This window comes from Notamacropus eugenii, chromosome 1, assembly GCF_028372415.1.
Source record: "Notamacropus eugenii isolate mMacEug1 chromosome 1, mMacEug1.pri_v2, whole genome shotgun sequence".
In the NCBI taxonomy this organism is placed as follows: Eukaryota; Metazoa; Chordata; class Mammalia; order Diprotodontia; family Macropodidae; genus Notamacropus; species Notamacropus eugenii.
In genome coordinates this window covers 409,536,004-409,558,398 of record NC_092872.1, presented here as the reverse complement: position 1 = coordinate 409,558,398, position 22,395 = coordinate 409,536,004, and the positions used below count along the sequence as shown (strand labels likewise).

The 22,395-nt window shown below is 39.9% G+C and overlaps 1 protein-coding gene across 7 annotated transcripts in view; it reads right to left on the bottom strand.

The window, feature by feature from the left end:
- The window catches only part of SH3TC2 (SH3 domain and tetratricopeptide repeats 2), a 79,943-nt gene that overhangs the window by 4,703 nt on the left and 52,845 nt on the right, over positions 1-22,395 (bottom strand). For 3 of the 7 annotated variants that reach the window (XR_011971982.1, XR_011971983.1, XM_072631021.1), the window contains exons 12-16: positions 19,666-19,816; positions 18,774-18,896; positions 17,371-17,521; positions 8,199-8,395; positions 6,683-6,909 (exon numbers count right to left, since the gene is read on the bottom strand). Coding sequence is in view for 5 of the 7 variants with exons in the window: in XM_072631021.1 (XP_072487122.1) it covers positions 6,718-6,909; positions 8,199-8,395; positions 17,371-17,521; positions 18,774-18,896; positions 19,666-19,816 (814 nt within the window). In the remaining 2 variants the exon portion in view is untranslated. Of the gene's footprint in view, positions 1-1,775; positions 6,910-8,198; positions 8,396-12,652; positions 13,399-17,370; positions 17,522-18,773; positions 18,897-19,665; positions 19,817-22,395 lie in introns of those variants that run through there. The other 4 variants (XM_072631022.1, XM_072631019.1, XM_072631020.1 and 1 more) reach the window with 3 other exon arrangements.

Below are 22,395 nucleotides of genomic sequence, written 5' to 3'. Positions count from 1 at the left end.
TCTTTTTCCTCTCTGATGCTGAAGTTTTCCACTTTACCACGAGAGGGCAAAGCAACACTCGGAGGGAATGAAGACCCAAAGCCAAGTCCTAAAGAGAATCTGGTCAAAGCCTCGGATTCAGAGCTGAATTGTACCTTAGGGATCATTGAGGCCAATACCTGTCCCCTTATTCTGCAGAAGTAAAAACTGTGAAGGGGGAGAGAGGAAGGAAAGAGAGGAAAAGTAAGAATGTACAAAGCAATGGCAAGAGCAGGTCTTCTGGCTTTGCCACCAGCTTGCTGTGCAACCATAAACAAGTCACTTCCTCTCCCACCCATGCCTGTGAGCTTCAGTTTCTTCATTTATAAAATGGGGAAAAAAATATACTCGTACTACAGAGTTATGTGATGAAGGTGCTCGGTGACCCACACAATCTATAAATTTATATTTATACATCATACAAATGTGAGCTCGTAATTATTTCTCCTCCCCTCCTTACTAGCATAAGGCAGCTAGAAGATGCAGAGCACATTCAGATCTCGCCTCAGACACCTCCTACCTGTGTGACCCTGGGCAAGTAGCTTAACCTCTTTTTGTCTACCTCAGTTTCCTCATCTATAAAACGGAAATAATAATACCTACCTCCCAGGGTTGGTGGGAAGATCAAGTGAGATATTTGTAAAGTGTTTTGTAAATCTTCAAGAGTTATATAAATGCTGGCTATAACTGTCATTGCTTGTGTGATGTCATAATAAAAACTGACATTTATACAGTTCTTTAGTATCTCAAAAGCATTTCAAATATTTTAGCTCATGATATTATTGTCTCATTTTGTCCTCACTAGGTACTATTATTGGCCCCATTTTATGGTTGAAAGAACTGAGGCAAATGAGTTAAAGTGACTTGCCAAGTTTACAGTTAGTAAATGTCAAAGAATAGACTTGAACTCAGGTCTTTCTGACCCCAGGCCCAACACTCTATCCTAGCTGCCTCTAAAAACACTGTGAAGGACAGTTTTGGATCATAAAAAATGCTGCACAATATTCCAAAAGCAACCTAGTCAGGTCTGATCTTCCTTTCCAACTCTGGAGTCTGCACATCATCCGTTGACTGTGACTATTCCAGATCTGTGTCTTGATAGATTAACTCATTGGGCTGCCTATCTAGCTGCATTTCAGAATCTAGGTAGTACATGGACTTTATTCACAATTTTCCTCCCATGTGGATTACTAGACCCCTTCTGTTGTTAGGAACCATGGGTCTCACTGAGGAAGTCCAGAAGTGATCTGGGCCTCAGTACAATCAGCACAGTGTCATCTGCAAGTAGCACTTGGAGAAACTTAACATCATTTATCAGTAATCCCTCTTCTATTTGGACTTGGTATCAGGCAACCTCCATCAGACTGACTACACAAGAGAGCATGGAAAAAAAATATTTAAAAATATGATGAAGAAAGGGGTCAAAGGTTTGTTGATCAATTCAAAACCCAACACCACTATAGAATAAAAACTTTCTTCAACAGTTAAAAGACATTGGACATGTGGTAAGCATGAAACATAACGAAAACCTAAATCAACTACATCTAAATAAATTGACCTTTGTGGGAGTCATTCTACCAGCTACAATGGTACAAGGAGGGCATGCATTGCTTGGTGTGCATAGGACCTCTCTCCTCTGCTCTGGAGAGGAGTTAGTGGTTTTCCTGGAGGGAGAATAAAAGGAGGGGAGGAAGAGGGAAGAAGTAAGGACTATTGTGTGGTCCATTCATGCCTTAGTCAATCAATCAGTCAATCAGTCCATCAGTAAGTATTTATTAAGCTTTTACTATAGACCAGACACTTGCTAAGTGTGGGGGAATAGTAACAGGGGAGATATGGAAACAAAATTAAAAATCTTTACCCTCAAAGAGCTTCAAGTCTAGGAAGAAGAAGAGCAAGTCCATAGGAAATAGGGACTAGACCTGTGATTTCATTGGTATAGGGAACTCCTGGGGAAGGACACTCCCTCTGTCAGTGCAGATCAGCACTTTCTTAGCAACATATAGTTTTAGAGACCTAAGTCATGGAGAGGTTAAGACACTTGGCCAGGGATACATAGCCATTACAAGTCAGAGGCAGATTTGGACCTAGGTCATCATGGCTCAGAGGGCAGCTCTTAATCCACTATTCCATATTGTTTCTTAATATGTACATATGTGAGTATATGGAGAATATGCACAAAATGAAGACACAATAGTATTAGGAGGGAGGATTCTAGCAGTGTAGGGTACCAAGGTAAAACTTCTGTAGAAGGGAGCATTCATGCTGAATTGTAGAGACCAGAGGTTGGTTCTATGAGGCAGGAGTCACAGGATCATTGATTTAGAACTTGAAAAGACCATCTATTCCAACCCTTTCATTTTGCATGTGGGGAAACTGAGGCCCAGAGAAATTAAGCGTTTTGCTCAAGGTTACATAGGTAGTATATAACAAAGATAAGATTGGAAGCCAGACTTCGAGACCAGACTGGCAGCCAGAGTAAAAGCAGAGAGTAGAGAGATGGATTGTTGAGTGTGAGAAACAGCAAATAAGCCAGTATTATAGTTGGCCCAATAAGCACATGAAGTAGTTAATGTGCAAGAAGTGTGGAAAGGTAGGAAGGGGCCAGGTTGGTAAGTTTTAAATTCTAGACATAGGAATTTATATTTAATCTAAGAGCTAACAGGGAGTCATTGGAATTTGTTAAAGTTGAAGGGGGCAGGATAAGGGAAAATCACCTTTGGGAGTGACGTGGAAGATAGTAGAGAAACCAAAAGGAAAGCTACTACAACAGTCCAGAAAAAAGGTGAGGAGGGTCTGGACTAGGGTGGTGGTTGTGTGAGAGGAGAGTTCAAATCCTACCTAAATACTTACCAGCTGTGTGACCTTAGGAAAGTCATTTAAGTCCTCTGGGCCTCAGTTTCCTCAGTTGTAAAAAGAGAGGGTTATATGCAATTGCCTCAGAAATCCCTTATAGCTCTACATCTATGATCCTTCAACTCCTGCATTCTATGTTCTCTAGTTCCTTCCTATTCTTACGTTTGTCTTTGTTCCAAGGTCCTTTCAAGCACTAACATTCTATGCTACTTCAAATTTAAGTTCTAATGTCCCTGCCAGCTCTCACATTCTCTCTTCTGTGTTCTATACTCAAATGTCTCTGTCAACTCTCACATTCTATGTTCTGTGTTCTAAGGTCTGTTCTAGCTCTTGAACCTTTTGTTTTATGATCAAAAATTCTTCTGAGGTTTAACGTTCTAGGAATTCTCCTTCATCCCTTTTGTCTCTTGTTATCCTTTCTAAACTCTTCTCCTTCACCAACACATACCCCTTATAAACTTATGTTAAAACCTACAAATTTTACCTTCGAAGCACTAGCATTACCTGCTGTGTTAAAAAGCATCTTAGGAGATTTATAAATACAAAGGAGGTAAATACTCAGTTCATTTTTGGTTTTCAGGCTATTACCCAGCAGGGCAGGGATAGAAAGAGAGGGGAAATGCATCATAAAGCTCCAATGTTATCTCTTGGTGCTGTTTTTAGATTAGATTCTATTACCATGCATGAGGGGTGGAGATTGTCTAAAAACTTTGCCTAACCTGTCTTTGGTTATAACTTGAAATATTAACTCCTCTAATGAATTTTTGTACCACAGCATGAGGGTGAAAACTTTTCCCAAATAAATATCATAAAAAAATTTTGAGAAATGCTTAACTTTTTTAAAGGAAATTTAAAAAGGGAAATTTGAAAACACTTTTTTTAAAAAGCAAAGAACTTTTTAGTTCACAAACCCAGAGAGAATGTTAATTACAATGATTCATATCTCTTCATTAACATAGATTAGGCAGCACTTATGCTTAGCAATACAGTTCAAATTACTGCAAATACTTAGAAGGGACAAAATAACATTTTAAAAGCATATAATAATTCTTATTAGCCTGCCCTTGAGATCAGGCATTGCTTATTTTTGTCTTTGCATTTCTACCACTCAGACAAATATCTGGCATATAGTGGGTACTTAGCAACTACTTATTGATTGATTATTTTATTTTAATTTTTCCTGTGTAAGAAGAAATCCTTTACAACAAATTCTGGTACAACAAAATGGGTTGTCTCAGGAGATGGAAGTTCCCTATCACTGAAGTTCAGATATTATCTAATGGAACAGCAGGGCTATGACTTTCCTATCTAGACATTAGGCAGCCTAAGATCATGTTAGCTTTTGTGGTTGCTATGGTATACTATGGACTTATACTGAATTTATATTCCACAAAGACCCCTAGATCTTTTTCACATGAATTGTTTTCCTGTCATTCATAATTTTCCCATCTTGTATTTGTGAATCTGGATCTTGAAGGAGAAGAGATTAAAATCAAGAGATTATAATGGGGATAAGACATAGCATCCACAGTGGGAAAGAATTCTAGGTTTGAAATTAGAGAACCTGAATTCAAGTCCCAGCTCTGGTATTTATGTGAATATCTTTAGGCAAGTCACTTAACTTCTGTTGCCTTAGTTTCATCATATGAAAATTGAGGATGTTAGATGAGATGCCATCTGAGGCCCCTTCCATTTGTGAGTCTATGTGGATAAATCATTCCACACATGAGGGATGCAAAAGATCAAGTATACTTGTACAAAATCATGGAGATAAGAAGAGATAATAGGAGAAAAACAATGGTGACTTGCACAAAATAGGGGCTTAGCAACTCTGTTGAATTGGATTAAATTAAATCATCTACAAATTGTTACACTAGAAGTTCTCAGGAAGCAGGGACCATCATTCCTTTAGATAAGATCTATCAAAGCAGGAATTCTTTCCTCCCCTAAAATTCTCCTCCAAGTCTCATTGCGGAATGAAGGTGGCCCTAAATTCTCAAAAGCTACATCACTGGAGAGTAAGACCAGGAGGGTCCCCAAATATGGGTCTGGTGATAGATTGTGTGTCCCTATCTTGAGGATTAGGTTAGCTTTATGTGCCGAAGAGGTTCATCACTAGAAGACAGACCACAAGGAGATGGATTTTTTTTAGCCACTACTCATCAATAACCTGTACTTTACATGGAATAGAATAGAAGGTCTTTGAGAGTAGGAACTACTTTTTGTCTTGTCTTCTCCTGTCTTCACACATAATAGGTGCTTGATGAATGCTCATTGAATTTCATCATTGAATGGAAGGGCTGTGAACTGCATTAATTAACTGTAGGCTCTTAACTATAGAGACAGAAGGGAACTTCAGAGACCATCTAGTCTGGTCCCCTGATTTTATAGATGAAGAAGCCAAGCCCTAGTGAAGTTAGATGACTTGTCCAAGGATACACAGGTAGCAATGGTTTGAAGGTCTTCTGACTACTTCGTCCAGAGTCAATACTCTTTCCACTGTATCACATGATGAAGGAAGCGTTCACACCTTGAACCTTCAAATATAATGCAAAAATTCTTGTGGATGTTTATTAAATAAATGGCAAAATGGAAAATAACAATGAAAATGTACCCCAGTTATGGTTCCCAAGTTAATCAGCATCCTTCTGATGGGAACTGTCTAAAAGAACAAGGACTTTTTAGCCTGGAGAAGTGCAGATTGGGAGAAGGAGCGTGATAAATGCCTTCAAAATTCTAAAGGGTTGTCATGGGAAAGAGAGATTAGTCATGTTCTGCTTGTACTCAAAGGACAAAACTGGCAACGACAGGGGAAACATCTTAGAGGAAGATTTGGACTCAATTGTGGAGAAATAATCGAAACTATTTAAGGGAGGGAGCTTCCTGTCATCATATGTAATCAAACAGAGGCTAGATGATCACTTAATTGAGATGCTGTAAATGATATTCCCTTCCAGCTCTGGGATTCAGGGGCAATTACTCGATAAACCAATATTGTTAAAGAGGTAGAACTCTGACTTGAGTTGGAGAGCAGAACAGTGTATTCTCTTCTCTGACATGGGACCTAGAAAAAAACCAGTAGTTGTCTTTCTCTGAGAGAAGTCCACAAAAAGATCTTAGAAACTCCAAACTCCCTTCCCATTTTATCCATTAGAAATGGAGTCCTTGGTATCAAAGTCTTTCATTTCATAGTTCAAATTATTAAAATTCAACAATAATTTATTAAACACCTTCTATATATTCAAGGTGCAATGAAATATGATAACTAACATTTACACAGCCCTTTAAGGTTTGCAAAGTGCTTTACATATGTTAATTATTTTAACCTCAGAACAACCCTTGTGAGGAAGGTGCTATAATTATCCTCATTTTACAGATGAGGAAACTGAGGCACATAGAGGTTAAGTGACTTTCCCAGGATCAGGCAGCTAGTAAGAGTCTGAGGCAATTTGAACTATTGAGAAAGAGCATGCACCAAAGAGACCTGCCCAGGAATCAACTGTATGATGACTTTGCGAATAACTGACTATATGACCTTGCACAAGTCACTTGCCTTTTCAGGGCCCACTTTTACTCAGATGCAGATGGACTGGATGATTGATAAGGCCTTTTCTAGATTTGACATTTTATATTCTCTGTTCTAAAGTTCGATCCACCTCTAACATGCTATGTTCTAAGGCACCCCCTGCTTTGATATTGTGTTCTCAGGTCTCTTCCAGGCTTAATACTTTATAAATCTATTACGACTGTAGATCAATTTATAATGTCTCCAGATCAATCTATGATGGCTCCAGGTCAAGGAGACTACCTTCAGTTGACATGTGACAAAGTCTCAATATCCTCTCAGAGGGCAGGTCCTCCTCCACTCAGCCACCTGGCTCGTTCTGCAGACTGGCCCCCTGGGCTGCTGCACCACAGAGGGCTGCGAGTGATGGTCTTCAGTTTGGTCCGGATTGAGTCCTGTAGCTTGCTGTCACCCAGGTGGATAGCTGCTGCTAGGGCCAGCAGGAAATAGTCAGTGGCATCATGGGCATCCTAATCAAAACACACAGTAGTAAAAAAAAAAAAAAAAAGTTTTCAGCATGTATTTTTGCTAGAGAAGGCCTGAGCAGTAATGTCCCTCAAACTTGTTTGGTCTTGGGTCCATATTGGCGGAGGTTTTGGAAGGGGATAGAGAAAAGACTGTGCAGACTGACATCTTGCCCTGCTTGCAATCACTAATGCCCAAAGACAAAGAGGGTAGAAAGAAGAGGAGCTACTTTGGGTGAACAAGGGATATCTAGTTTTCATGAAATCTATAAGTAGAGAATAGTGTGGTGTGGTAGAACTTAAAATAAGAAAGTCTGGGTTTTAGTCCTTTTTCTAATCCTGAATTGCCTTAATAATCTTGGACAAATCTCTTGTCCTAGCTGAGCCTCAGTTTCCCTCTCTGTAAAATAGAGAGAGCAACACCAACAGGCTAAGGCTGTAGTAAGCAAAGTATTTTATAAGCCTTAAAGTGGTATACACTCACTCTCACTCTTGTAGCTCTTTCCATTTCTCCCATCCATATCCCTCTCTCCATACTGGTAGTCACTATGCTAATTCAAACTCCTATCTTCTCTCATCTGGACTATTACAATAGTCTAATGGGTCTCCTTGACTCAAATTTCTCACTACTCCAATCTTTCCTCTACACGACTGCCAAACTTACCTATCTTAATCAATAAACTCCAGAGGTTTCCTCTTCCAAGATCACTATAAAATCCCCTATTAGACATCTGAAATCTTTTACAACCTGGCACCAGCCTAACTTTGTTTTATTTAGCATTCCCCTTCACATACACTCTTGACTCTGGACACTTTTTCTGGCTGTCCCCTCTGCCTGCAATGCGCACTCCCTTCTCACCTCTGCCTTCCCTTCTAGGCTCAGGACCAATGCCACCTTCTGTATAAACCTTCCCTGATTCCCATGCTTCTCAAGTGCTAGCACCTTCTCTCCAAAATCACTTTCTATCTTTATATACCCATATGCCTTTATATCCCTAACACCCAGCACAGTTCATAGTATATAGTAAATGCTTAATAAATACTTGTAGATTAACAAATGGTCAGAAACTGGATAAATATGATTTATTACTGAACATAAGCTCCTTGAGGGCAGGGACTATTTCATCTTTGCTTCTGTGCCCCAAATTTTGCGAAATGCCTGGCATATATTAAGCTTTCAATAAGTGATCACTGGCTGACTGACTCTTTTTACTTTCTGACTGAGTGACTGAGACTGTAAATTTATGATGCAAGTAGTGTCTGTTTTAGGAACCTTTTGGGAAGAAGATTCTTACCTTAAGATGGTCAAGGGTCATGTGACCCAAGCGACTGTACACCTTAGCATAGTACAATGCCTCCTGAGAAGAGTGCATCCAGGGTGGGCAGAGGCTCAGTGTCTTCAAGTAGCAGTCTTCAGCCATCTCATACATATGCAGAGAGTAGTAGACTGTAGCCAGACGATGAAAAGCCACCAGTTTTTGTAGCCGATCTCCTGAAAAGAGGAATAATTCTGGAGCATACTGGGATGATGGAGGAATGAAAGGTAACCTAGAGGCAGCTCTCCCCTCTGCCTTAGCAGCAAATTAAATAAACAAGCAGCATTTCAAAAAGCAACAAGCTATAAAATGATAGAAAAGTGATTTAAAAAAAACAAGGTAATACCAAGTTATCATCCTATCCTTTTTGATATTCTTTGCTAGCCTCCTCCTTCTCCTATACCATACCTCAGTTTTCTCATCTGTAAAATGAACTGAAGAAGAAAATGGCAAACCACTCCAGTAACTCTGCCAAGAAAACCTCAAATGGAGTCATGAAGACACAGAAATCATTAAAATGACTGAACAACGTAAACAAACCATAACAACAACAAATGTATAATTAGGTTGGAGCCAATTTGTGAGGGGCTTTAAAAGGCAAATGGGAGTTTGCATGTGATTCTATACACAATATGGAACCACTGGAGTTTACTAAACAGGGGACTGACTTAGTTAGACTTGAGGTAGAGGAAAATCATTTTGGAAGCTCTGTGGAGGACAGGTCAGAGAGGGAAGACATGAGTAAAGATGACCAATTTTGAGGCTGATAAAATAGTCCAGATGAGAGGTAATGAGGAACTAAAAACTGGGGAAGAAGTCATGAGATTAGGTAGAGAGAAGAAGACAGATAGAAGAAATGTTGAGAAGGTAAATCCACAAAATCTGACAACTTATTGGATATGGGGAAAGGAGTGCAGTAAGAAAGACTGTGGAGTTCAGGATGACTCCAAGGCTGTGACCTAGGAGGGTTGGAAGGATGGTGACACCCTCAATAGAAATAGAGAAGCAGCCTTGAAATGAAAGAGAATGAGTTCTGTTATGGACCTTTTGAGCTTGAGAAGTCTATGGGATATCAATTTGGAAATGTCCAACAAGTGATATTGGACAGGAGATTAGGGGAAAGAGTATATATAGTCTTGATATGTAGGCCTGGGAATCATCTGCAAAAGGAAGACAATTAACTCCATGGGAGCTGATGGGGTCATCAAGAGAGTGAATAGAAAAAGGTCCTGAACAAAACTTACAAATAAGGGTTGGAATATGGATTATGATCCAGTTTGTTTCTGTGTGGACCAGAGCCAGAGTGTTGGACACATTTATGAATGTGGGACGGAGGAGTCTTTTTGTTTCTTGTTTGACTTTCTATTTAAAAAATAAAAAGCCTGCTCATTGTCTAAGAGACAAGAAAGGCAAAGAGCCTTTAATGGGTTAAATAATTTAGAGAAGAAAATGTCAATTGGAAAAATTAGATGGAGAGCAGAAAAAAATAATGAACCATTTCAAGGGGAAAAATCTGCTTTCCTCATTTGTAAATCAGTTTTATAGCTGGTGAAATAATGCCAATCAATGAATCCCTCGACAAGCATTATTAAGAACCAAATATGTACAAGACCCTGTGTTAGGCCCTGGGGATAAAAAGACAAAAATCAAATAGTCTTTGACCTCGAAGAACTTACTTTTTATCGCTTGAGACAACATGAGCACAATAAAGTACGTTATTTATAATAGCAGTCTAAAATAAGGAACTCACCTAAGATGGCAAGAGGACAGTGTTGTAGTTGGGGTGAAGGGTGAAGATAAAACAGAATCCTGATCTGAGTGGAGAGGAGGATAAGAGCTTTAAAATTTCTCCCATTGCCTTCAGGGTGGGATATAAAAGAGTAAAGATATGATTTTGTGACTGAGAGGGCAGATCATAAAGGAAGGAATGGGCATCAGCTTCAGCCAACAGAAAAGGAATGATTTAGCAGCAAAGGACCCCACAAAGGTAGGAGGGGTGAGACTAGCGTCTTGCAACAAATACACAGAGAAGATTAGTTATCGCACTCATACGAGCTGAGAAAAGGAAGGGTAAAATAGCAAATAAGAGGGACACACACACACACATAGATAGAGAGATAGCAGAAAGAGGGAGAGATAGAAAGAAGAGGAGTGAGAGATGGGGGACAGAGAGAGAGAGAGAGAGAGAGAGAGAGAGAGAGAGAGAGAGAGAGAGAGAGAGAGAGAGAGAGAGAGAGAGAGAGAAACAGCAAAAACAAAAAGTAGACACCGGAAGGAGAGTGGGAGAAAGAGAGTATTGGGTTCAGATTAATTTAATCAAAACACCCATAGAAATTATGCTCTGATTTAAAAGATGGAAGAAAGACATGTATGTAACAAAGGGAAGAAGACACAAACTTAACAATTATAATCATGAATATAAAGGGACTGAAGTCTCCAATTTAAAAAATAAGAGTGGTTAAAAAAGACAAAACCTAACAACTAACTCAATTCAAGACATACATGTAAAACATAGATACATAAAAATGAAGGGATAGAAAAAATAATATTATGCTTTAGATAACTTTAAAAAAGCAGAAGTTGCAATCATGATATAAGTTAAGACAAAGACAAAATGATATTAAGAAAGGCAAACTGAGAAATGATATTTTGTTTAAAGGCACATAGGCCACGAACAAATACTAACACTAAATATATATTTACCATATGGCATAATTCAAATGGCATAATAAATTCTTAAAGGGTAAGCAATATATAAAAAGACATTAATATTGCACAATAATAGTAATAGATTTAAAAACTTCCAACCAGAGCTGGATATGTATACATATGTATGCATGTATATGCATATATACATATATAGATATAGATGGATAAAACAAGAAAAAGTAGAGAGCTGAGCAAAGTGTTAGAATGTTAGATTGGCTGACCATCATGACTTCTAAATGAAAATATTAAGGAATACAAACATTTCTCAGCATTCCATGGCATCTTTACAAAAAAGCGATTATGTGCTAGGGCTTAAAAAGAATAAAAAACAAATGTAAAAAGACAGAAATAGCAAACATCCCTTATAGACCACATCATAAAGTAGTAATAAATAAAGGAAATATGATTAAACATACAGACCTACGTGGAGAGTAAGTAATAACAATCATTGAATGGAGAGTAAATTATGTGGGGGCCAAAGAACAAATTAATTGTTGATTGTACATTTTCAAATGGATGCCCCATGGGCATTTTGTGCTAAAATGTCCAAAGCATAACTGACTATTTTTCCTCTCAAATCAATCTCTATTCTTAATTTTCCTACTTCTAACAAGGAAGGAACAAGGTACAATGTTGGCAACTTCTGAGCCAACCCAACATCAACTCTTCACTCTTCAATACTGTACCACTGCCACCACCCTACTCCCCTTCCAAGAAAACTAAATGGTAGAGTGAAAAGAGTGCTAGGTCTGGAATCCAGAAGATGTGAGTTCAGATCTGGACTTAGTCACTTATGTGACCCAGAGCAAGTCATATAACCATTGTCTGCCTCACTTTCTTTAACTGTAAAATGGGGATGATAATAGCACCTACCTTCCAGGGTTATTGTGAGGATCAAATGAGATAATATTTGTAAAGTGCTTGGCACAATGCCTGGTACATAGTAGGGGCTTGGTTTCCTTCCTTCCTTTCCAAGTCTCTTCAATTAAGCCTTCATAGAATCTCTAACGTGTCCTCTCCTCACATGCCCAGTTCACTAGTTCATACCCTTAGCAACTCTTCTCCAGATCATTGTAGTAATCTCCTATTTGGTCTCCCCACCTTAAATGTCTCTCTACTCCAATGATCCTTCCCACAGCTTCCAAAGTGATATTACTAAGACACAGGTCTGATCTGTCACACCCATGTCAAGAAGCTCTAGTGCCTCAAAGATCAAAACAAACTCCTTTGTCTGAAACAAAGTCCTTACTAATCTGGCTCCAGCCTACTTTTCCAAACATTACTTTTTTCACTAACCAAACTAGTTAGTTTCTAACCAAACTAGCATGTGTGTGTATGTGTTTGTGTATGTGTATGAATATATTCACATACATATATATACATATATACAAACACATATATTTGTATGCATATGTATATATGTGTGTGGAGAGAGAGATAATAGATAGGTGAATGGATAGATAGGTAGATATATGGATGGATGAATGAATGGATATTTCTATCTATTTATACGTGTATATGAACTTTAACAGAATGTAAGCTCCATAAGGGTAGGGACCATTTCATTTCTGTCTTCCTTAAATCCATAATCCTATGATTTTGTCCCTGAGTTTCCTCCGCCCTCTTTCCTTAACCTCCTTATCCCCCCTTTCCTCAACAGAGGCCATAATCCTGTCCCTGACCTCCATCCCCAATTCTCACCCCACCCCACTTTATCAAATTAGTATTATTTCTGCTCCCCCACCTTGTCTTTCATCTCTCCTCCAGCCCACAGAGATATCCAACATATGGATCTTCTGTAGGCTAAATCTTGGTTCCTTTAATTGACCTGCTTGTGTCATGGCACACTCCTAATTTTTCTCTTTGTTGCTAGCCAGAGTGAATCATAGTCATCTCCATTTTATCACCCTTAAAATATTAGAAGACAACTATGTCTCTTCCTTCCTTGCCTCTCTGATCGAGCCTTGTCTTCTCCAGGTGAAACCTTCCCCCTGCCCCTGGAACCTTCAATTGATCCTTGTATTGCATGGTTTCTATCTTCACGCTATTCTCTATTCTGGTCACTGTCCTCTGACTACTCCTTCAGTTTGTCAATGTAATTCCTAAGATATGGCTGCCAGAATACCCTTGATGTGGTTTGACCAGGGGAGTACAGTCTTGGACTCTGTGCCTCCTTCTCTTAATGCACCATAAGTTTGCATTAACTTTTTATCTGCCATCCAATTCAATCCTAGCTCATTCAACAAGCAGTGTGCCAGAAACTGATCTCCAAATACTACATGAAAAATAAACCTTGACCTCAAGGAAATTATATTCTACTGGAGGGATATGACATGTAAGCAGGGGAGAGAGTGCTAACAACCAAATAGATACGAAAAGACTACCTGTGGAACATGAGCAGAGGCTTGGAGGTAGGTAGGGATTCCCAGAGGCTAAAGTTAGAAGAGGGCATTCCAGGAACGGGGACAGCCTATGTAAAGGCAGAGGTAGAGAGTGTAAAGCCATCATATGTTGGCATATTGAATTTCAATCTAGTAAAGCTCACAGATTTTCATAAAGCAAACTACGAAGGAGCAGCGTGGTATAATAGCAAGAGCCTATCCCTTGGGCACAGAGGACATAGGTGTAAATTCCAGCTCTGACTATCTACATAACCTTGGACAAAACACTTCATGTCTTTGAGATTCACTTTCCTCATCTGTAAAATGGGGCATAATGACAATAATTGCTTGATTCCTCCCTCATATGGAGGCTTAGGAAGCTTAAATGGCTAGAGGAATGCAAGCTATCTTTGCGCGAGACTGTTTCTGTGGGAAAATACATATTCCCAAACAAGAAACAAACTTTGGATCCCAGCCTGCTGCAGAGTGGGAACTCCCTGTACACACAATAAAAGTCAGCTCCGTCACCAAAGGCCTTGGGCTGGTACACTCTCATGTGGTAATAGGAACAGTAATGTGATCTAGGTTCTTATTTGTGTCTTCCCAGAATCAGCACAATGTGTCACATAGAAGAGGCACTTTGTAAATGTTCCATGGGATGAGTTCATCCATTATATAATTAGGAAGAGACCTCAGGGGTTATCTGGTCTAATCCATTCCTGAATAGAAGTCATATTCAAAAGAGCACTCAAAGGAGCCATATGGGCCAGGAGGAGGGATGGCAGGAGGTCAGGCACCCCCGATCATGTTTGAGTTTCTTTCTAGTTTTCTTTTTCTTTAGAAGAAAACATTAGCAGGCAGAAACCAAGCTGTGTAAGAACTTAATGTGGATAAACTAGTGTCTGTATAATAAAGCATAATAGCCAATACTTATATCATTCTCTATAATTTAACAAAGTGTTTTACATATATTATCTCATTTGACCCTTAGAGGTATTGCCTTCCTTAGATAGATTAAAAAAAACAACAACCCTGATATTTAGAGAAGTTTAAAGACATGCTAATGGTCACATAGCTGGTAAATAGAAAGCTAGGATGCAAGTCTAGGTCTAGAGTTCCTTACATTGTACCATATTATACAAATAAAAAAATCATCCTCTAAAAATACTATTGGAACTAGGCATGTCATCTCAAGAGAAGGGCTGGAGGATCCTTTATAAAGGTAGCAATGGAATAATGACAAGAATATTGTGGACCTAGGTTTGATTCTCTACTTGGCTACTTAGTAGCTGTGTGACCCAGGCCTCAGTTTCCAGATTTGTAAAATACCCTTTTGTTGCTCAGACCTGTGATTTCATCGGTATTGGGCACTCCCTTGTGTGCACTGAAGGAGTTGGAAAACTCACCAACAACTAATAGTTTTAGTGATATGACTGGGAACTAAGAGTTTAAGTGGCTTGTCCTTGGCCACTTAGTGTATGGCAAAGGCAGGACTCAAACCTATCTTCCTACTTCCAAGGCCTATCTTCTGTGTATTATGCCACATATACATGGTCACCCTGTAATAATCATCCTGAGGGAAAATGACAGAGTTCCTGCCTTCAAGGAGCTCAAGGGGTGGAGAAGAAAACATACATCAAGAGAACTAGATTGTACTACATTATATGTTCTGAAATCACAATAAAATAGGGTCTTGCATTGCCAACTGCCTCCAGATATTTCAAACTAGATGGCTTATAAATATCTCAAATTCAACACGTCCAAAATAGAATTCCCCGTCTTTCTCCCCCAAGCCCTCTCCTCTTCCAAACATCCCTATTACTGTCAAGGGGACCACTATCATTCTAGTCACCCAGATAAGCAACACAATTGTCATTTTCACCTGCTCACTTGTTCTCACTTTCCCATAGCCAATCTTTTGCCGAAGTCTGTCATTTCTACATATAAAACATCTCCTGTACACTCCCCTTCTCTCCTCTGGCCCTGCTACCACCCTAGTACAGGCCCTCATCATCTCACACCTGCTGGTGGGTCTCCCTCCCTCAGCTTCCAAAGTGATCTTCTTGAAGGGCAGACCTGACCATATCACCCACATACTAAATAAATTCCAGTGGCTCCCGATTAGCTCCAGGATCAAACATAAAATATTTTATTTAGAAGAAGTTATTCATAATATGGCCTCTTCCTGATTTTCCAGTCTTATATTATCGACTCCTGTCCAGGCATTCTACAAACCAGTGGACATTGACCTTCTTTCTGTTCCCTTTTCATGATGCTCCATCTTCTCCATCTGTGCCTTTTCATTGGCTGTCCTCTATTCATGGAATGCTCTCCTTCCTCATTTCTACCTCCTGGCTTCCTTCAAAATTCAACTCAAATCCTACCTTCATCAAGAAGACTTTTCCAGTCTTCTTCATTCTCTGTCACTAGTGCTTTTCCTCTCAAATTAGTTTTCATTTATTCCACATAAATTTTACAAGACAACTTTTTGCATTCCATCTCCTCCATAAGAACATGAGTACCTTGAGTCCAGGTCTGTCTAGAACAAAGTAAACATTTGTTTCTTCATCTTTAAATTTGTTGATTTACTACCTGGAGCTGAAAGGAACTTTAGAGGACATAGAATACAACCAATTTTACAGATGAAGTAACTGAGGCCCAGAGAGGCTGAGCTAATTTCCCAGAGTGACACACTGCTTCTCTTAAAGTACATTCTAGTTCTAAAATCTCCCAGTGGTCATGTAGACTTCACTTGAAGAAACATAGTGATAAGGAACTGACCATCTCCTAGGGCAGTCCATTTCAATTTTGGATACCTTTAATAATAAGGAAGTTTTTCTCCACATGGAGGCAAAGTCAGCCTTCTTCTAAATTCTACCCATTACTCTCAATTCTGTTCTTTGGAGTTATGTAGAATAAATAGAGTTGTTCTTCCACATTATAGACCTTCAAATATTCAAACAAATCTACATTCCTTCTTCTCTCTCCCATCACACTGTCTTTTCTTCTGCAGGTCAAACACTGCTCAGAACTTGCAAATGACCTTTGTATATTGTAACCTCCATGGTCCCCTTTCTCTAGATGTGCTCCAGTGCATGAATATCCTCCCTAAAATATGACACTTTCACTTTAATACAATACTTCAGTTATGATCTGACCAGGGCAGAGACTAGTAGGATTATTACTTCCTTCATTCTGTACAAAAGCTTTTCAATTTTTCTTAATATAATTATCCTTTTTCATTTTCTGTGTTCACAGAAACTAGATGGCCTGTAAACTGGACGCTCTGGACACTTCACCTTTACGAATAACACCTAAGATGTCACTACTAGAGGCAGCATAGTGGTAGTAGATAGAGAGCTGATCTCAAAGCGAGGAAGACCTGGGTTTGAATCCTGCCTCTGACATATGCTACCCATGTAACCTTAGACAAATCACTTAAATTCTCAGTACCCTCATAACTCTCTGAGTTGCAAGGGAAGTGCCAACCTTCATTGGTTAAGGGAGTTTCCTCATTGGGAGTTGTTCACTACGCCAATGAAATCCCAGTTCTTGTCTCCAACCTTAAACTGTGTTAACTTCTTTGGCTTTGGAATATTTAACAAATATTTCTTTCTTAAGTACCTGCTGCATGCAGAGTCCATGGCTGGGGAAGAAATTGAGGAATTTACAAAGTTTAGAGAAGATAGAGTTTCTGCTTTCATGGAGCTTACTTCATGGAGTAGAAGAATAAGATGTAAATCCAGAGAACTATATTATACAGTGTTATGTGATCTGAAATCATAATACAGTATCATTGGATTAGAGCTTTAAGGGACCTTAGAGACCATCAAGTCCAATCATTTTAGATGAGGAAACTGGAGCTCAGAGAAGATGATTGACTTGCCCAGGGTCACACAGCTAGTAAATGCCTAAAGAGTAGGACTTGAACCCACATATTCATGACTCCAAATCAGTCCCTTAGATGTTGAATGAGCAAAGTTTGTCTCTCTGACACATCAGTTTCCTCCTATGCCCCACCTGTCCTGGTCTAGCAGCCCAAGTATGGATTTCTCACCCACCTGCAATGGTGCTGAGCCTAGCAGCCAACGTGGCAAATTCCAGCGCCTTGTCATAGCCCTGCAGGGTGAGCTGCAGCTCAGTCAGCTTGTTGAATAGGCGGAGCTCGATGCTGAAAGCCTTTATCCTCCTGGCTATGGGGACAGCTCCACGCTAAGGATAAAAGCAAAATGGAGCCCTCAGCCTTCCTCTCCCTGAGCCCTTCCCTGCCACATTCTCCTGGCCACCTCTCTCTGGTGAAAAAGGGAGGGACCCCATCCCCATCTATGCCTCTTCTCTCTAGTCACTTTTTCAGGGGTTGGCAGATAACTTTGGATCATCTTGGTCCATATATTCATTTGATGAAGGAAGAGGGGGAGGAGTTTAAGGGGCTTAGCCAAGGTCATAAGTGACAAAAGCAGGATTCAAACCCAGGTTTGCTGATTTCATGTCCAAGATTCTGCCACCTCATAGTAAGGCCATAGATGATGAATTCTGTTACTTACCCCTCTTTGGCAAGACCTTACTTTCTGAGCCTCAGGTTTTTCTTTAGGAGTTACTACCACTACCTCTTAAAGACAACAAACAGAAAAGCAAGCTCTCTGGTCTGTTAACATGGGGATAATAACACTCCTCCCCTTCCCTTGACCTCAAAGGGTTGCTGTGATAAAAATACTTTATTAACTTTAATGTTTTACAGAAATATGAATTATTAAGACTTTCTTCATAAGGATGCTACTACAAACTACTACAAATGACTCTTTAAAAAAAAAGACCAGTTGAAAGTTTCTTATAGAAGACAAACGATCATAGCAAAGCTTTTCATAAAGTGGAAAGTTCCCTGGACTAGGATGAAGTGACCTGCCAGGTCCCAGCTCTGCCACAGACTCCATGTGTGCCTTCGCGATAGATGCTCTCCTATTGGCACCCCAATTTCCTCCTCCATAAAAGGAGAGTGTTAAACTAGCTGACCTTTCAGAGCCTTATATCTCTCATTCTGTGTCCATATGATTATAGATTTAGAACTGGAATGCATCTTAGAGACCACCTAATCCAATCCCTCCAGAGACATGATGTCACTTGCCCGAGGTCACACAAGTGAAAGTGGCAGACCAAGGATTTGAATCTGTATCCTCTGACTCCAAAACCGGTGGAAACTCTTCCCATTCTACCATGCTCATTCTCCTAAGGTCCATTCCAGCTCTCATATTTTGTGTTGTCAATCCCTATGAGCTCTGACGTTCTGCCATTCTGAGGATATTTGAATGGCAGGAATGGGGCACTACTAAGGGAGGAGTGAAGTAGGGATTAGGGCCAGATTTTAGGGCCTTTTTCTCCAAGTTCCAGTAAAATTCACCAATATTACTGAATTTCCAGAGGCATGTCCTACATACATCAAGGGCCTCCATGTAGAACCATAAGTTACCCTGTAATATTCAGCTGCTCTGTATCTGTTACGATTCCCATTGAAATATACATCCCCTGCTCGTTCATAGAGTTTTAGGACTAGAGAAGGCTCCTCAGACTTCAGGGCACTCTGTATGGCTGCCTGCAAAGGGAAAAAAATGTTAATAGCTTAGGAGGAAAAAAAAGTCCCGCTCCCAAGTTATTATAGCATGGGCTAACATAGGCTCAACATTTGCACTGTATGTACCTGAAATCTTCTTTGGTTCCAGTTTTTGATATTCTTTTAATATCTTAGGGTATTAAGGGTATGCACTCATCATTTCAGCACTTAGGGCTTTCATTTGTTCAATTACAATTTATTAAATGCCTGCTATTGGACAGCTGGGTTGTATAATAGAAAGAGCACTAGACAAAAATCAGAAGACCCAAATTCATATCCTAGTTCTGTCATTTATTATCCTCCAAGTCCCAGATCAGATGTTTCTGATTCTAATCCCTCCTCCTACTATTGAATATGGCTAGCTCCTTCATCTGATCTTGACCCTTGCATACTATTCTATATTAGAGTCATCTTAAATGAATCCTTGAAGTATCTGTGACATCATTTAAATGGAAGGCTTCCCATCTGTATCTCAGTAGATACAATTATAACACACTGCCCCGTTTTTCTGTATCTTTGCCCCATCCTGTCTATAAGTTCCATCAAAGCAAGGACTGTATTATATTTGTGCACACTGGTCCTCCTCTTCGTACTTTAAGTTGTATGCTTCCCCTGGGGCACTAGGATCTGCTGAATGAGTTTTTACTTTACCTTGCCCAAACCAGGGACCACCAGACTACACTCCCAAACAAACCCTGCTTCATAATAAGAGATTCGTTTCCTTCCCTAGGAGGCTGATGCAGACACCTACCTGAAAATACATTTCCACCAGCTCATCCTCTTGCAAAAGGTAGAGTAGCTGCCCAGCCACTAGCCAGGCTTCAGCGGCCTTGGCCTGGTTCCCTAAGTCGATGAAGATTCTTAGGCTCTCCTTGATATAGGCAAGAGAACATCTCAGGGACCTGGAAAAGGAAAGAATTATAGAATTAGAACAAAGAGGAAAAAATTTGCTCTAAATAAGGTGGGGGGAATGCTCTTCAAAACAATAAAACTGTTTTCTAGCAGAAAACTGCCTTGGGAGGTAATGGATTCCTCACCATTGGAGGTCTCCAAGTGAAGTCTTGGTAATCACTTTTTATGGATTATAGAGAATATTCCTGCTCTGGAAGGAGTTCTATTTCATGCCCTCTGAGGTCTTCAACTCTGAAGCTCTGTGCTTCTGAGAGTTAGAAAAACTTTTACCACAAAGTATGTGAAAACAAAGAATGTGAGTGCTGGAATGGACCTCAGACGTCATGGTCTCATTGTAGGGCAAATTGAGGCCCAACGTCATTCTGTGTTTGATTTCCAAAGGTCTTTTTCCAGATCTGACAGTCTGTGTTCTGTGGACTTCCAAGCTCAGATATTCTATCTACTATGCTCCACTGGAACTAAAAGTGGTCATTATCTATTCTGCATAATGATTGCAGTGCTTCCTTTCAGTCCCCAGAAAAGGTAATGCCTGAAATTTGGTCCCACTGAATTCTCCTGACTCCTTTGGGAATGATTTAGAAAAGACAGGGTCCATAAATCTCCTTTCCAATACTATTTCCTGTTCAGTTGTTATTCGTGTTTGGCTTCTCAAGAGGCCTCTGAGATGTGGTTGTTCTCTCTGGGTCTCCAGAGATGACTGCTGGGTATAATTATAGATTGGTCAGTTTGCAGAACTGGTCTTTGCTTCAGAGATTCTTCATCTCTGAGGTCACTGAACTCAATTAGGGGGTATGAAGGATGGAGACGTATGTATGGAGCTAGCCTCTATCCCCCAGTGTGCCACACTTCCCCAACATAGTCACATCCTGGGAATTCAGGATAGCAGGTCAGACTGGCCATTAGTCAGGCTATTCAAAGGATTTTTAGAATGTCAGGTTCACAAACGACTTGGAAAGGATCTTGGAATTTACTCAAATGACTTGCCCAAGGAAACAGTCAGTTGCTGAGTCAGTACTTGAACCTAGATCTTCTTACTGAAAGTCTAATTGCCTTCCACTATAGCATACCACCTCCCAAAAAGGACCAGATCAACTGTCTAAAACAATCTCTTTTAAAAAATATTGTCTGCTTTCCAGTAGCTTATATTCAGTGGGAGCTGGGGAGGGACAACCTGTATGTAGACAATGGAATTTCTGGAGGTGAGTAAAGTGGAGAAAAAACTCTAACTCACTCACTCTCTTTCTCTCTCTCTCTCTCTTTCTCTCTCTCTCTGTCTCTGTCTCTCTGTCTCTGTCTCTATCTCTGTCTCCCTGTTTCTCTCTTTTTCTCTTAGTATTAATGGTAAGAATGAATGGATGGTTCAAATAGTGACAGAGTTTGCTAGAACCAGATAGCAGGATGCCTCTTCACTTCATTCTTCCCTCTCCACCCAAATCCCAGTGACTGCTGGAAGTACTTCATCTGTCCTCAGCAGCCCCAGTAGACTCCTGCTTACTTGAACTCCATAGTGACCATTGGCTTTAGTCATGGACCTTGAAGATGGCAATCATTCAAGGTGGAATAGCATAGATTCTATCCCCTACAAATGGTGTGTCAAGCACAATCTTCCATGAAAAGAGAAAGGCAAGAGGTATGTACTCATTCCCAGAATCTATGAAGTAAAATTGGTCCATTATCCCCAGCAAGAAACACAGGAAAGTAGAACTGCATGAGCCCCTAAAAATCAGAATGTCACACCGCAAAGACATTACGTATGGGACATGGACTTTTAGATCTGAGAAGGATTTTAGATCACAGAACACAGAATATCAGACTCAGGGGGATCTTAGCGACTCTGGAATCTTACAGTCTCCAGATGAAGAAGGAACCTATCTGATGCCCATCCTGCCTGACCCATGAATCCCTTCAATAGTATCACCAATAAGCAATCATCCAGTTTCTTCATAAAGGAAGACTTCAGTGACTTTCAAAGTAGCCAATGTGATTACGGAATATTTCAAATTGGTCTTGAAGTCAGAAGCCTATTTTCTTAGGCTCACAGGATAAGTTTACAATAAAAAAGGGGTGAAAATGACAAATGTGGCAATTAAGTAGTATGGCAGAGCTAGCACTGGACCTGGAGGCACTTAGACCTGAATTTAAAATTTCTCTCAGACGCTAACTGTGTGACCCTGGGCAAGTCACTTCTCATCTTCAATTTCCTCATAAGAAAAAAATGGAGATAATAATAGCATGGATTTTACTGGGGAGAAATATGTAGAGGGGTTTGCAGACCTGAAAGCACTATATAAACATTGGTTCTTGTTGTTATTGTTATGCCCAATCTTTTAATTTTACAGAGGAGAAAAGAGCCTGCCTCCCCATGGGTCACCCTAAGAAAATCTCATCTGGAAAACAGGAAAATACAATACTTATACAACCTACTACATAGAGCTGCTCTGAGGAAAAGACTTTGTAAGCCTTTAAATTCCATAAGAATGTGAATTATCCTATCTATCAATATCACCCTCCTTTCGTGCTTAACCCGGCTTCCCTGCCACTCCCCCCTTCAGGTTCTAGTTCTGCCCTT